The following is a 14,830-nucleotide window of genomic DNA, read 5'->3' on the forward strand; positions in this document are numbered from 1 at the left end:
CTTGCCTTCCGACAAGATGTAATTTAAAATAATTTCATGTCATTTATCACCCAGGTAATTTTTGTTTAAATTCTCAATTGGTTTTAAATACTCATGCTCAATCATAATTTTAACTCGACATCATTCGTGACAAAGATTGATATGGCAATTCTTTCATTTCGTGTGATCACAGTGTCAGCGACAATATATTTCTTCCATACGCAGTCTGTTTGACGCGTCAAATAAATATATTACTGTTTCCCACTCACGTCTATAGGCTGCCCTGTATGGAACGTGGCAATATCTTACGTCAAAGTCGCTTTAAGCCTGTTAGTTAAGATACCATGACTAATGTTCACGTAAAAATGCCATTGTTTTCGATTGTAACGCGGTTTCAAAAACCTAAAGTTACTAATTCCTAAATATAAATATATGGTGTTCAGTGACGATATACGACAGCTTGTTCACAATTTTGTATACGACCCCTGTCTGTGGGACTTTACTTATGTAATTCTCATTTCCACATTCTATAGCAGTGTAAATACCTTGTGCACAAGGGGCGTGCTTTGTCAGTGCGTACCCTTGTCTGAGTGCCATTCATCGCCAGCCCGAGGGTCCGGTACTGTCGGACGTTGACCATTAATATTCACGATGTAATACCCAGGACTTATCCGGGTGACGGGGGTCAAGTTAATGGCTTAGTCATTGAGGTGCATATATCACGACCCTCCCCAGGGACACTGACCGGTCATACGGTCACATTTGTGTTGACGACATGAGAACGTTGAGACAATGACCGAAGGCTACCGCTGGTCAAGATGGCCATAGATTACTATTATCAACTTTAGATTATCTAAAGGATGTTAGTCTGAAGATGAAGACCGCCTCCGTGGTGTAGTGGTTAGAGCGTCCGCCCGGAGAGCGGAAGGTCGCGGGTTCGATCCCCGACCGCGTCTTACAAAAGACGTTAAAATATGGTACCTGCCTGGCGCTCGGCATTAATGGGTACAACAAGGACTGGTCGGCTCGGAGTCAGTATAATGTGTCTGAGTGGGGTATTCATGCTTCACTGCGGCATGGTATCTCAGTGGGCTAGCACTATAAAACTAGCTTAAGTCTGGGCTAGTACAAGCAGCCGCACCTACACATACACACGCATGCACGTCGTCATATGAGCGAAATATTCTCAAGCACGACGTTAAACCCAATTTCATCTCACCTCACTCTGAGGATGAAGATAAAGTGCTTAAGATGAAGTGGCAGAACATAAGATTCTGCAAAAGGTATCCGTTATATCTTCATAATAGTGAAATATACGCCGTTCTGTCGAATAACTTGTTTGAGTCACAGTTGAGTGGGATTATTTCTGTCGAAGTTTAGGGGCCTACGTAATTACTTCGAGCTAGCCTTGGTTCGATACAACAAGGCTAAGGCTAGCTCGAAGTAATTACGTAGGCCCCTAAACTTCGACAGAAATAATCCCACTCAAATAAGTTATTCGACAGAAATAACGGATACCTTTTGCAGAATCTTATGTTCTGCTTCTTCGTCTTGAACGCTTCATCTTCAGACTAACATCCTTTAGATAATCTAAAGATGACTTTAAAGGGATTTTTATTGACCAGTTGCTTGCTTCGAGAGACCCGTATGTTCGACACAACGATATTTTACTGTACATCGAAAATATTACCAGAATTTGCGTTTAATCCACAATATGTAAATGACCATTGTTCATAGTGCCAATCATCTGACAGTCGTTTTCAAAGAAATAATATCTTCTTCCTAATGAACAAAGTCTGATTCATCAACCAAAGCTTTCCACCCTACGTGTGTATGGGGTCAAAGTAAAGTGTGTTAGAAGTCTCGTACTGACACTGGTTTTAGATATAATTTGATCAGTGGATGTATATGCTCATGGTACTGAGATGGGAGCCAAGCACAGTCAGTCTTCATCAAGATTTGCCCACACTGATGCCGCCACTGTATACCAGGTACAGGCGCTTATCCCGAGGGGAAGACAGACTTGGAGTATCTAACAGTCCTCCTTATTTAGCCTCAGGCTGGAACATTAAACATATCCAGTACTAAGAGCCTACTTTCCTTGTTTTACTCCCTTTGCAATCACTGATGCAAGATGATTGCATTCTTTACAATACTAGATGACACTATCTGTTCACTGAACTGTCAAACATGTGCCCGGTGAGTGATTACGGAGTAAAAAAATGAGATATTAGTTTGTTTCAAGGATAACGGGAAACGCCCGTCGCATTAAATGAACATGTGTTTGACGTTTGACGTAATTCTATGGAGCCCCGTTTGTAGGAAAATAAAAAAAAATCCCGGATAATCACTGTTGAGAATAACTGCATGTATCCAATGGGATATTGTCAATTATTCGTTGATTGGAATTTTGATAATCCGGACGAAATGGCATGGGAAAGTTTAAAGAGGTTACAGTTTAAAGATTAAAGGGGTATTGTGTTGATACGTTTTACGCATGTGATACACTTTTCACTGATCACCCAGAATATGTAACGGGGCGGTTGGGTGGCCCAGTGGTTGAAGCGTTCGCTCGTCACGCCAACGACCCGGGTTCGATTCCCCACATGGGTACTTTGTGTGAAGCCCGCCTGGTGTCCCCCGCGGCGCCGTGATATTGCTGGAATATTGCTAAAAGCGGCCTAAAACCCAACTCATTTACTCGCTTATAATGTATAACACTTGAATAATCACTCGAACAATAAATCATAATAATGCTTTGCAATAAATCAACGTATAAGAACCCGTAAGTCAGCCTCACGCAACAGCTCGTAAGTCTTAATGATAGGACTACGTAAAACCTATCTTTCGTTGTTATGGTCTTTAGACAAAACAAAACTGGTTTACTATTCCGTTCCTTTCTCCAGCCATCCTTGAAATGTACTGCCTCGCATCAACCTTGTCAACTTTGGCCGTAAATGTCAAGGGAGGTAATTCTCATGATGGCAGGATTACGGGTATAACTCTGTTTAGTCATTCTCGTGGTTTACGAGGCGCGGACCATATATGTGTGTTAGAGGCTCGTTTTTGGCAGCAACAGGATGTTAACGATGTTTCTGTGTTGTTTGTGCTGTTTCTGTAGTTTCTTTTCGTTGTAAACGTCATAGTTAAATGTTCAACAACCTGACCATTAAAAGTCTGTTATAATCTTTAAAATTTTGGAATATATGCGTTTAAATTTTCAATTAAATTTAAATAACAGTTGGTTTCTCATAAAGGGTCAGAATTTATGGATGTCAACTTCTTTCTTATAAGGAACAGGACGTTTACAAGTATAGTTTTACTCCTTCATCGGGTGAATGAAAAACTAGGAAGCAGATAGCTAGCCGATGGGAAACAACAGCAGTGATAACCTACACTTTAACGAACTTTACAAGGGAGTTACATTTACTCTGTGTCTTCCAGTGTGTATAAGAGGCGGAGGGGTAGCCTTGTGGTTAAAGCGTTCGCTCGTCACGTCGAAGACCCGGGTTCGGTTCCCCACATGGGTACAATTTGTGAAGCCCTTTTCTGGTGTCCCCCGCAGTGATGTTGCTGGAATATTGCTTAAGGTGGCGTAAAACTAAACCCACTCACTCACTCACTCCAGTGTATATGCTGTCTCCCGTCTGTATACAGAGCCTGGATACCAGAGAATCGTCAGTGCAGATTATTTCCATCATTTGATATTGTGTACAAATTTGTGGAATATTTTGCCATGGAATCACTGAGATAGCTATATAAAACTTCTTGAAGGAGTTATGATTCCCCGAGGAAGAGTGAATAAGTCAGGTTTTACGGGTTTAGTAATATTCTTCCTATATCACTTTTGGGAAACCACAACGTTTACCCGTGTGGGGAATCGAACTCGAGGCTTCGGCATAACGAGCGAACACTCTTACAACTAGGCCATCGCAGCGAGTACCTGCGGATAAGTTAGGGCTTAAAGATGGACTTCTCTTAAGGGTGGAAATAACCCATTGCCCGACGTCCGAGTCCAGTGTTTTTTTCTGTCGGGCAAGCAAATTTGTATATCACACCGTATCGGTGTCCAGTTGACTTTCCAATGTTAATTATGTTGTTTATTCTAAAAATTCAACAAGAAAACGGCCGGTATAGTGGAAAAGTTATCAGGGCAAGTGATTTTACATGTGCCACTCTTCTGGAGTACACTAGCAGTTTTAAAGTTATTTCCACCCCTGTCGGCACCGTCAATCTTAAGGCGTACGCTCATCACGTCAAAGAACTTCGTTTGATACCCCACATGGTGTGTGACGTCCTTTTCCTGATAAACCCGTGAAGATCCGGGTTAGAATTAGTCTTCAGCACCCCATGCTTGTCGTAAGAGACGACTGACGGGATCGTCATCGTATCCCAATTGCGTAGATCGATGCTCATCCTGTTGATCACTGGATTGTCTGGTCCAGACTTGATTATTTACACACCACCGTCATATAGCTGGAATATTGTTGAGTGCGGCGTTAAACAACAAACCATCCAACCAGCCTTCTCCTGATGACATCGGCGGTGTAGCTCTACAGAACATGTTACTACATGTTAAAAGGGGTCATTTGAAATTAAAATACGAGGGGACAATCGCAAAAGTAAAACATAAGGGAAATGTTTACATATGCCAAAATTAATAATAAATGTTGAATCTTAGTAACAAAAACAATTTTTATTTGTGTACAGCGTACCGCACTGCTGAGAGAATCCTCAAATTTACTGGATGGTGGGGTCGCCTAGTGGCTCAGTGTTCGCTCGTAACGCCTGAGACCCGGGTTCGATTCCTCTCATGAGTGCCCCTCTCCGTTATGTGAGAATATTGCTAAAAGCGGCGTAAAACATTAATAACTCATCCAGTTCCTCAATCACTCCGGACACAGTGCAAGATCTCTCAAGACAAACCAGCAATGGCGGATAAAAATATAATAATATTATGCTCTCATGCTTCACACACAAACCTTCGCTGACGTTATTGGGGAAGTGGCTGCTCAGGTAGCGAAAGATGGTTTCTATAAATGCGTACCTTGACTCCTAACCCGTGTTTGCTTTTTTTCATATAACTATGATCATTTGATCATTTGTCTTGCCAATACCAAATACTGCCTAGTGGCATTATCTTTGTCACCTTGTTTCCTTGGGCTAAACAGATGCTATCATTTGTCTGATCTGTCCAAAAGAAAAATGCAACGTTTCACTGTTTATGAAGGGAATCAACAGCTGAGGTATGACGTCATTGGTGTACATGAAATATACATTTTGTCTCTTTCACGAATCTTTTTGAAAGTTGATGGATTGATTCCGCCTTGGCAGTTTGAAAGGTATGATGAAGCATGGCTCTAGGGTTAGGACGGGATTGCTGTAGGTCGCAGTCCCTTTGACAACACGGAATTAGAAAACTGTCGCGTCATTACATGAAGGCATCGTGTGTTGGTTTGGATCGGGGGCGATGGGTAGATTGACTGTAGAAGCGTTTGGACCTTTTGACAAAAGGCGGTGTGGTAGCCAATTGGTTACAGCGTTCGCTCGTCACGCCCAAGGACCGGGTTCGATTCCCCACACTGGTTAAATGTGTGAAGCCCTTTTTCTGGTGCCCCCCCGCAAGATATTGCTGGAATATTGCTAAAAGTGGCGCAAAACGAAATTCTCTCACTCACTCTAGGAATATCCCACCACTCGCTGTCAAACAGCAGGGGCGGTGGGGTAGCCTGGTGGTTAAAGCGTTCGCTCGTCACGCCGAAGGCCCGGGTTCGATTCCCCACATGGGAACAATTTCTGAAGCCCATTTCTGGTGTCCCCCGCCGTGATATTGCTGGAATATTGCTAAAAACGGCGTAAAACCATACTCAGTCAGTCAGTCAGTCAGTCAAACAGCAGATGTGGAATCATAGTGAGACATAGTCAGTGTCAAACAGCGTTGTAAATAAAACACTCAAGTCGCTTTAAATCAAACTCATTCACTCCGTTCATTCCTGGGGCGGTGGGGTAGCCCAGTGGTTAAAGCGTTCGCTCGTCACGCCGAAGACCCGGGTTCGATTCCCCACATGAGTACAACGCGTGAAGCTCATTTCTGGTGTCCCCCGCGGTAATATTACTGGAATATTGCTAAAAGCGGCGTAAAATTAAACTCACTCCTTCCTATTACGTGTACTATCTATTGATGTCTCAGTAGTTGACGATATATTCCTTGACTTATTTGTTCATTGTGACCCAGTGATGTATTCAGTGCCCCATATGTCGACGACCCCATAACGTCTATACACGTCTCCCAGTTCCCATGCCCATCCAAGGTCTGTTGTCACAATACGACGCCCTGAAGGGTTTGATTACCACCCAGAACTGTGAATCAAAGTAGGTAAAAAATGTATACATAATCTACGTCTACGCCTAAACATAAAAGTGATCGGTGCCTGGGTATGAAAGCTCTGCTCTTTGGTGCGTGAACAACGCGTGTTTGTATAGATCCATTAATGCACTTCTTAAAAGATACATGCTTTGTGACCACAGGATCAGTGAAGTTACAAATGCGCGTCTTTTGTCATTCTCACGTGTTTCTGTCTGTCTAAAGGAACTAGGTTCCTCAGTACTTGTTTTTGTCACGGTGTATGCATATTGTTGTTGTTGTTGTTGTTGTCTGGTGGAGATGTACAGACAAAAGGGATGGTACAGGAAGACACGGAGATGAATCTTCATCAGCATCCGTGTTTACGCCTTTCAAACATGAGACATGGAGTTACGTGTTGTCATACAATCTTATCGGGAACATCTTTCAACGTCTTCTTGTTTGTGGGGCACGGGAGGCCAGGGTGCCGTTGTTCAAAACAACCTTAGCGCTAAGACTACCTTAAATCTATGTTAAGGTATGGGAGTTACGGTCACCTTAGCACTAAGATCGCTTTGTACAACGGCACCCTGGTCGCTTACGGTGTCACCATTCACCGTTTAGAGTTGCGTCCCTTGGGTACGCCAGGAACCTGATTGTGGGTTCGACTCCCGTTTTGCTTAGATTAAGTTTGTCAGTACGATACCCGTGCTCGAGGGTTTAGGTCATTAGATCAGTTAGTTCCTCAAACACATCTCGGTTTCTGTATTTTGCGATTTACGTATTTCACACTGACATTGTAAACCAAATAACGTATATTTTGTCAAACATCGGCCAGTCGTTTAAGAAGCCTCCATTCGCTGTGCAGAGTTACGTCACTTAGCAACGCCTTACATTACAGATTGTGGGTTCGAATCTCCGTTCACTCTGATTATGTTAGTAGGTTTGTCAGCACCATATTCTAGACCCACCACATGGCTGGAACATTGCTGAGTGCGGCGTACCCTTGACTGCGTGTTTCATCAAAGCGCCAATCTTCTGTAACCTATAGTCTGTTTGCAGTGAAAACGTACCATGAATTTCACTTTAAACAAAAAAGTACATTGAATAAAGTGAAATTAACATTGCGATTCCTCATAATTTTACCTGGCCAATTGAACATTTAAATATTGGAATTCAACTTAGGATAAAAGTTGTTTAACAAACGATCATAGTTTCAAATCGCTATTATTGGTTTGTATTACAAGGGGGTACGCACATTAAATGAAACACCGAGAACAAGAAGGGTTGGTCAACACCATGATCACGTACCGCACGTGCATTAGTTTAACTGTTCCAACTACTGCGCTTACCCCCTTGTAATACAAACCAATAATAGCGATTTGAATCTATGATCGTTTGTAAAACAACTTTTATCCTAAGTTGAATAAAATTCTGAGATTTAAATGTTCAGTTGGCATGGTAAAATTATGAGGATTCGCCATCTAAATTTCACTGTATTTGATTTACCTTTTTGTTTAAAGAGAAATGCATCGGTACGTTTTCACTGCAAACAGACTATAAATCACGTTAAGCTGACACGTAATACGCCATTGCTGGAATAATGGTCAAAGGGACGAAACCCAACTCATTCATTCTTTATTTTGATAAAGTATGCATTAACAAGGAAATAAGAATGGCACTGACAAATTCCTTTCACTTACATCTCGTGTAAGTGCGCAATTATTGACAAAGCTATTGTTACCTGTTGATATTCACCCGTGCAAGAAAGCAATTTAGGAAAGTTCTATGATGCAAAAGAGAATTATGTCCAGAAAGTTGTCAATAGGTATTAGCTGCACATAGGCCATACTACAAGCCTCGGTCTTTTAGATAAAGCCTAAAATGTCCTTCTAAAGAACCTGTTTCACTCAACAGTACATTAACTGACCAGATGCAGTGTCACCTAGGAGTTGTCGTGGGTCCACGATTATACGGATAACGGTAACGACCATTTCGGGACATTTCGTCTTCGGACCCCTCAATTAAAGGGGTGTTACCGCTCCGTAAATATAACCCTCACACAGAAGTGGTAGGGGAAGACGCGTCCAAATGGTGTCAACACCCTCTCCTGCCCGGGGAAAAGTGGCAAGTATCACAATGAGAGTGGCTTGAGAATGAGATAATGTTATGAGTTTATCTCACCATCGAAGATGCCCTTTTCACCTTGGGTCACGGTCTGTTAGATGTCCGAGGGGAATAGATATTACTTATTTTCTTTGGAGAAACTGCACAGTCACTCTTATGGGAACAAAGGGACGTTGTGGGATTCATGTTGTTTGTGTCTGGGTGTTACCTTTGTTGGATTTCCAGATAAAAATAATTTCAATCTTCAACAAGACCATAACCTGCAAACCGGATCACCGTTGCGCACGACGGGTATAACATATAAAATGCGTATTTACGCTTCGTGTTTTCAGATACAATAGCTGCATTGTCATTTCGTATATTTATATATTTTATTTATATATTTTCATAAAAGGGCGGGTGGTGGGGTAGCCTAGTGGTTAAGGCGTTCGTTCGTCATGCCGAAGACCCGGGTTTGATTCCCACATGGGTACAATGTGTTAAGTCCATTTCTGGTGTTCCCCGCCGTAATATTGCTGGAATATTGCTAAAAGCGGCGTAAAACCAAACTCACTCATTAAAGGGCAACATTCACAAAGATTTTAGCATGCCTTTCTAGTGAGATATTCGATATGTTGCATACTTTAAAATTACCAAAATGCGGATTTTACGCATTTGAAACAGAAACGATTATAGAGAGACAAGGATGAAAAAATGAAAAAAACAAAATTTCGAAAAAATTAAATATATTCTCGCTCGCCCATGGTTTAGTTTCGCTCAGAATTCATGTCTTGGAGGTTGTAAATGAATGAGTGAGTGTATGTTTATAAGCATCATGACACAAATTTCATTTTGTGTTTATCTAACGAAATATCAATGCATTAACATAGAGCCCATGCATCTTCCCTCCGGCTCCTCTAGTTCGGTGAATAAATTCAATTAAAGTGATTCGTTTAAATTGGTGTCGAGTGAACGATGGTACGGGTCTTGTTGAATACATTCATCTGTAAACACAAAAATGTTTTCATCATCTATGGTAATGTCTGGGAATAGGAACGAGTACCCGGAAAAGGCTTTGAATGTTTTAAGACAAAAAACGAAAGTGGTACATTCTGGTACTACTGGTGTTCCGGGATGACGGACCCGTGAAGATCCGGGTTAGAACTGAACTTCAGTAACCCATGCCTGTCGTAACTGGCGACTAACGGGATCGGGCGGCCAAGGTTTGCTGACTTGACACATGTCATCGTATCTCAATTGCGTAGATCGATGCTCATGCTGTTGATAACTGGATTGTCTGGTGAAGATCGATTATTTACTGACCGCCGCAATATAGCTGGGATATTGCTGAGTGCGGCGTCAATCAAAACTCACTCACTCACTCCAAGACGAGGGTTTCTGTGTCACGTGTACAGTCAAATGTACGGCAACTCACAGCATAGGGGCATCTTAAGTCTTGATCCTCTGAGTGATGGTTTGACTTCGTGATTGGGGGCGGCGTTGTAGTCTTGTGGTTAAAGCGTTTGCTCGTCACGCCGAAGACCCGGGTTCGATTAACCACATGTGTGAAGCCCATTTCTGGTGTCCACAGCCGTGTATTGCTGGTATATTGTTTAGAAACGGCGTAAAACCATACTCTCTCACTCACTTGATCCTCTGGATGATGTTTTGACTTCGTGATTGGTTCGTGACCTCAGTTTGGTTTGATACATATCCACCATTTCCTAAAGTTCTGAACGCCTAAAGCCTCGTTTGCTTATCAGGATATTGTCCAAGGTGTTCCCTCCTTCACGTAAAGTTTAGTATGAGATCGATCAATCCTCCCATCATAAATCCTCCCATCCCGCCTTAGCTTGTTTACCCACTTAAAGGAAGTAATATGAAATGTGGAAAACGTATAACACATTCTTCACTTCCGGATTTCCTCCCAAAACAATTTTACACGCCATGGTGTAACTGGAATAATGTTTCAAGCGGTATTACACCAAACTAACTAACTCACTCACTCACTCCATAATCATAAGCCTTAATTGAATTGAATAAGCCTTGATTTCCAATTACACCCTTAAAGCTGTATGGTTTTATCAATAACAACTAATAACAACAGCAGTTTTCCATTAATTAAGAGTTGGCTGTAACGCCAGTATTGTACACATCATATTATTTGGTCAGTGAGTTTGGTTTTACGCAGCTTAAAGTAGTAGTGAGTGAGAAAGTTTGGTTTTACGCCGCTTTTAGCAATATTCCAGCAATATCACGGCGGGGGACACCGGAAATGAGCTTCACACATTGTGCCCATGTGGGGAATCGAACCCGGGTCTTCAGCGTGACGAGCAAACGCCTTAACCACTAGGCTACCCCACCGCTACGCAGCTTAAAAGTCATCTTTATGCGGTAGAAAAGGCCCTAGTTGTCCAAATGACAAAGTATAGATGTGATGTTAATAAACAAGGTTTTTCAATGTGACGCTTCTGATACTCGTATGCGCGACGACGCTTCATTGTAAAGCAAGTTTTGAATTATATACAGATCATCGAATCTCCCCGGAGGGACAACGGGAGTGATCAGCTGACAGCGACATGTGCATGTATGTTTAAATCGATAGTGTAGATCGATGCTCATGACATCAATCACCGGATTATCTGGTTCAGATTCGGTTAAGTACAAACCGCCGTCATATAGCTGGAGTTCTGCTATGTGCGGCGTGAAACAACAAACAAATAACGCTTTGCATGTTGAAATGTACATACCCTCGGTTCCATACCTAACAACTTAAAGGAGAATACGAACGAAAACAAAACTTTTGATATATTGTAAAGGATATTCTAAAAGTCACATTCCGTGATTAAAATTGAACAAAAAGTTTGTAAAATAGCAATAAAAACACAAAAACGTACTCGTATTTCCGCCAATTACGGAAACACCCAACAGTTAATGAGCAGAGGGGCTATCACGTGACATGATGTCTTATGTGCCTGTTGCTGATGGCTTCTTCTTTGATTTTACCTCACAACTTAACAGTGTCCGTGGATTCTGAAGCAGTAAAAGATGTTCCTGATGTCATTTCTGAAATGGATGTTAGACCGTATCAATACGATCCGATTTTACATCTTGCAAGACAATCTTCCACTGGATAGAGAATGAATAGCAAGGCGTTAATTACTGCCTCCAGTATCTCTGTATATTGCTGCACAAATGGAAACAGAGGTCATCACATAGTATATATTCATATTTCTCCGTAAGAGTACACATTTAATATGTTCGTTATTTACAGTATATAAATGTTAAGTTGTATCATTGTATTTCCTAGGTTTGCAGACCCGAATCGTGAACGGCGAGAACGCAACCGCATACAGATCGGGGAGAGTAGAGGTCTCCAACGACGGCGGAACAACATGGGGGACGATATGTGACGACTTCTTCAACAAAAGTGCTGCCATTGTAGTGTGTCGTAGCTTCGGTTTCACCGATGGAGAGGTTGGTATACACACGTCCAACACGCGTCCATCTTCTTGACCTGGGTCCCGTCACACAAAGCGAACTCAGCACTATAAATAAGACGATCTTAAATTCCATACCTTAAAGGCACAATATCACACATTTTCGACAATATTTTGACCTATATTATATATATTGGGGCACATGCACTCACTTCAGCTTCTGTTGATACAATAAAATACTTATTATCCCTTACGACTTGCCTGAAATCGATAGTTGAAATTTCGAGGTGAACAGCTTCGAAACAGATAGACATGCTGTAAACGATTGCTCCGCACATCGAAAAATGTCGCACGCGGTGTTGTCGATGTTTGCCGAACTGACCACAAGTTGGGTTATAGGTAAGCTGGGCCCCGTCTCGCATATCGCAATATAGCTTTGGCGAACGTTAGCGCGAGCAAAGGGAGCCGGGAACCAGCTTAGGTTATAGGTAGCCTGCCTCACAGTCCCTGAACCACATTATTTTCCCTACTGCCAAGCCCTCTCTGCAGTGCTAAAACCCTAAATAAAGTAAGTCTAGATTTCCTCAGGTTTTGAATCTCTGGTCTCCCTGGGGCTCCTTTTAGTTTATATGGGTTTGTTGGTTACTTTAAAAATTATATATATTCAGAGACTAAGCATTAGTCTAGGTTATAGGATATTCGTAAAAGGCGCCCCAAGGGACATAACTCTATGGGGTTCGCTTGAAATAATGTCCGGCCGATAGAGAGCGCGAGAGTCCATTTAATGCAACGTTGCATTAATTCATGCGAACTTTTTAATTCAATATTGTAACCTAAATACTAATTATTTTGAGAATAAATTATATGGTAGCTTCCCTGAGGGCTGAAGCCCATTTCTGGTGTCCCCCGCCGTGATGTTGCTGGAATATTGCTAAAAGCGGCGTAAAACCAAACTCAGTCAGTCAGTCCCTGAGGGCTGATAATGTTATTATTGAGAGAAATGCATTATGTATTTTTAGAGAAATGTGGTCTGACATTGTGCCTTAAACACATACATACGACAGTCGTAAGTGCTAAAGTAGCTTGTCCCAGGACAAGTTATCTTTCTTTAAACTTATTTTAAGTCATACTGCCACTCCGATTCCCTCCACTGGACCATGATGACACTGTTTTGTGTCCTTCCGAGCCCCATTGAGCGTATATCAGTCAACGTATTTTCATCGGGACGTGGAAAACTCGTTGAACCGTTGACGTCTGCCAATGCCTTTTTGCGGTACGGGAGATCCGGCCCCCTAAATGAATCTGAAGGGGTAGTTGGCTGCATGGGTACTAGAGATATGTACCCCAGGTACGTTTCTGTATATAGAAATGTACCCCAAACAAAAAGCTTTTGTATTCTGATTTTGCCTCGGATTCATTTCTGTAGACAGCAACGTCCCCTTCAAGCTATGTGACCGCAGTTCGCTGTACAGACTTACGTCCCTTGGCCACACAAATGACCTTGTCCTCACCAGAAAACGTTGGTTCGAACCCCAATTATGTTTCTAGGATTGTCTGTTAGCATCATATCCGTGCATCACAATGGTAAATGACTGAAAATTGCATCACTTTCGCCTTACTTCCTTAAGTAAGCTGAAACGCCGTGACACATCTACGCGATACCAAATGACGTTAAAATATTATATTTCCATCTCCGTTAGCTCGATAACACCAATGGGCGGTGGGGTAGCCCAGTGGTTAAAGCGTTGACTTATCACGCCGAAGACCCGAGCTCGATTCCCCACATGGGTACAATGCGTTGAGCCCATTTCTGGTGTCCCCCGCCGTGATATTGCTGGAATATTGCTAAAAGCGGCGTAAATCCATACTCCCTCACTCACCCATAACACCAAACACGTGCAGCCACACACACGTACATGCGAGGCGGTTGGGTAACCAAGGGGTTAACACTGTGCCAAGTCACGCTGAAAAACAGACTTTGATTCTCCAAATGGTTTTGATATGTGAAGGCCATTTCTTGTATTCCACGCCCTGATATTGCTGGAAGCGGAATAAAATCATACTCACTTACTCACGCATATGCATATGTCACGTTTATGAAATGCAATATTCACGACTGCGACTTTCAGCCTCCTTTACCTCACTGCTCACTTGAACTACGTCATAGCTACTCAGTGATCCATGCCAGAATATTGCTAGAAACGGCGTAAAACCACACTCACCCGTTCGTCCTTTCCTCCTTGCAGGCGATTGCCAAAGCGTACTTCGGCAGCGGCTCGGGCGCAGTGTTCCTCGACGACGTGGAATGTCAGGGCTTTGAGACAGATCTCTCTCAGTGCAGGAAGAGCAAGTGGAAGGACCACGACTGCGACCACACTGAAGATGTTGGCGTATACTGTTACAACAGCACCGACGGAGGTATGGACGGCGCAGACAGGAACAGTAACTTGTCACACAGCATTCAATCGCTGCATACTGACAATGAATATTACACTGTTTACTTTTCAGACTTTCGCATGTTATGCCTTCTTTCATGGACCCGTGAAGACCCAGGCTAGAATTAATCTTCAGTAAACCATGCTTGTCGTAAGAGGCGACTAACAGGATCGGGTGGTCAGACTCGCTGACTTGGTTGACACATGTCATCGTATCCCAATTGCGTAGATCGATGCTCATGCTGTTGATCACTGGATGTCTGGTTCAGACTCGATTATTTACAGACCGCCGCCATATAGCTGGAATATTGCTGAGTGCGGCGTAAAACAAGAAAGAAACAAACAACCCATAAAACCTCTTTTTGGGATGACGAGTTAGAGCTAGTGTTTCTTCTGTCACAAAATGTGTATCGGATGGTTCAAATGTCTGATTACTGAACACGCTTAAGATAGACATTTGATGTGTTAGGTAATAATTTGAAGTATGCTCATATCGTATGATTGTTTAAAACCTTCTTTCGAAAATA

At 42.4% G+C, this 14,830-nt stretch overlaps 1 protein-coding gene across 1 annotated transcript in view; it reads left to right on the plus strand.

Annotated features, from left to right (window-relative positions):
* LOC124282503 (deleted in malignant brain tumors 1 protein-like) overlaps positions 1-14,830 on the plus strand; it is a 102,452-nt gene that overhangs the window by 36,203 nt on the left and 51,419 nt on the right. The window contains 2 exon segments of the mRNA XM_046718512.1: positions 11,739-11,905; positions 14,115-14,286. Coding sequence (XP_046574468.1) covers positions 11,739-11,905; positions 14,115-14,286 — 339 coding nt within the window.

Source organism: Haliotis rubra, unplaced genomic scaffold (assembly GCF_003918875.1).
Source record: "Haliotis rubra isolate DU_JTF1 unplaced genomic scaffold, ASM391887v1 Scf3, whole genome shotgun sequence".
NCBI lineage: Eukaryota > Metazoa > Mollusca > Gastropoda > Lepetellida > Haliotidae > Haliotis > Haliotis rubra.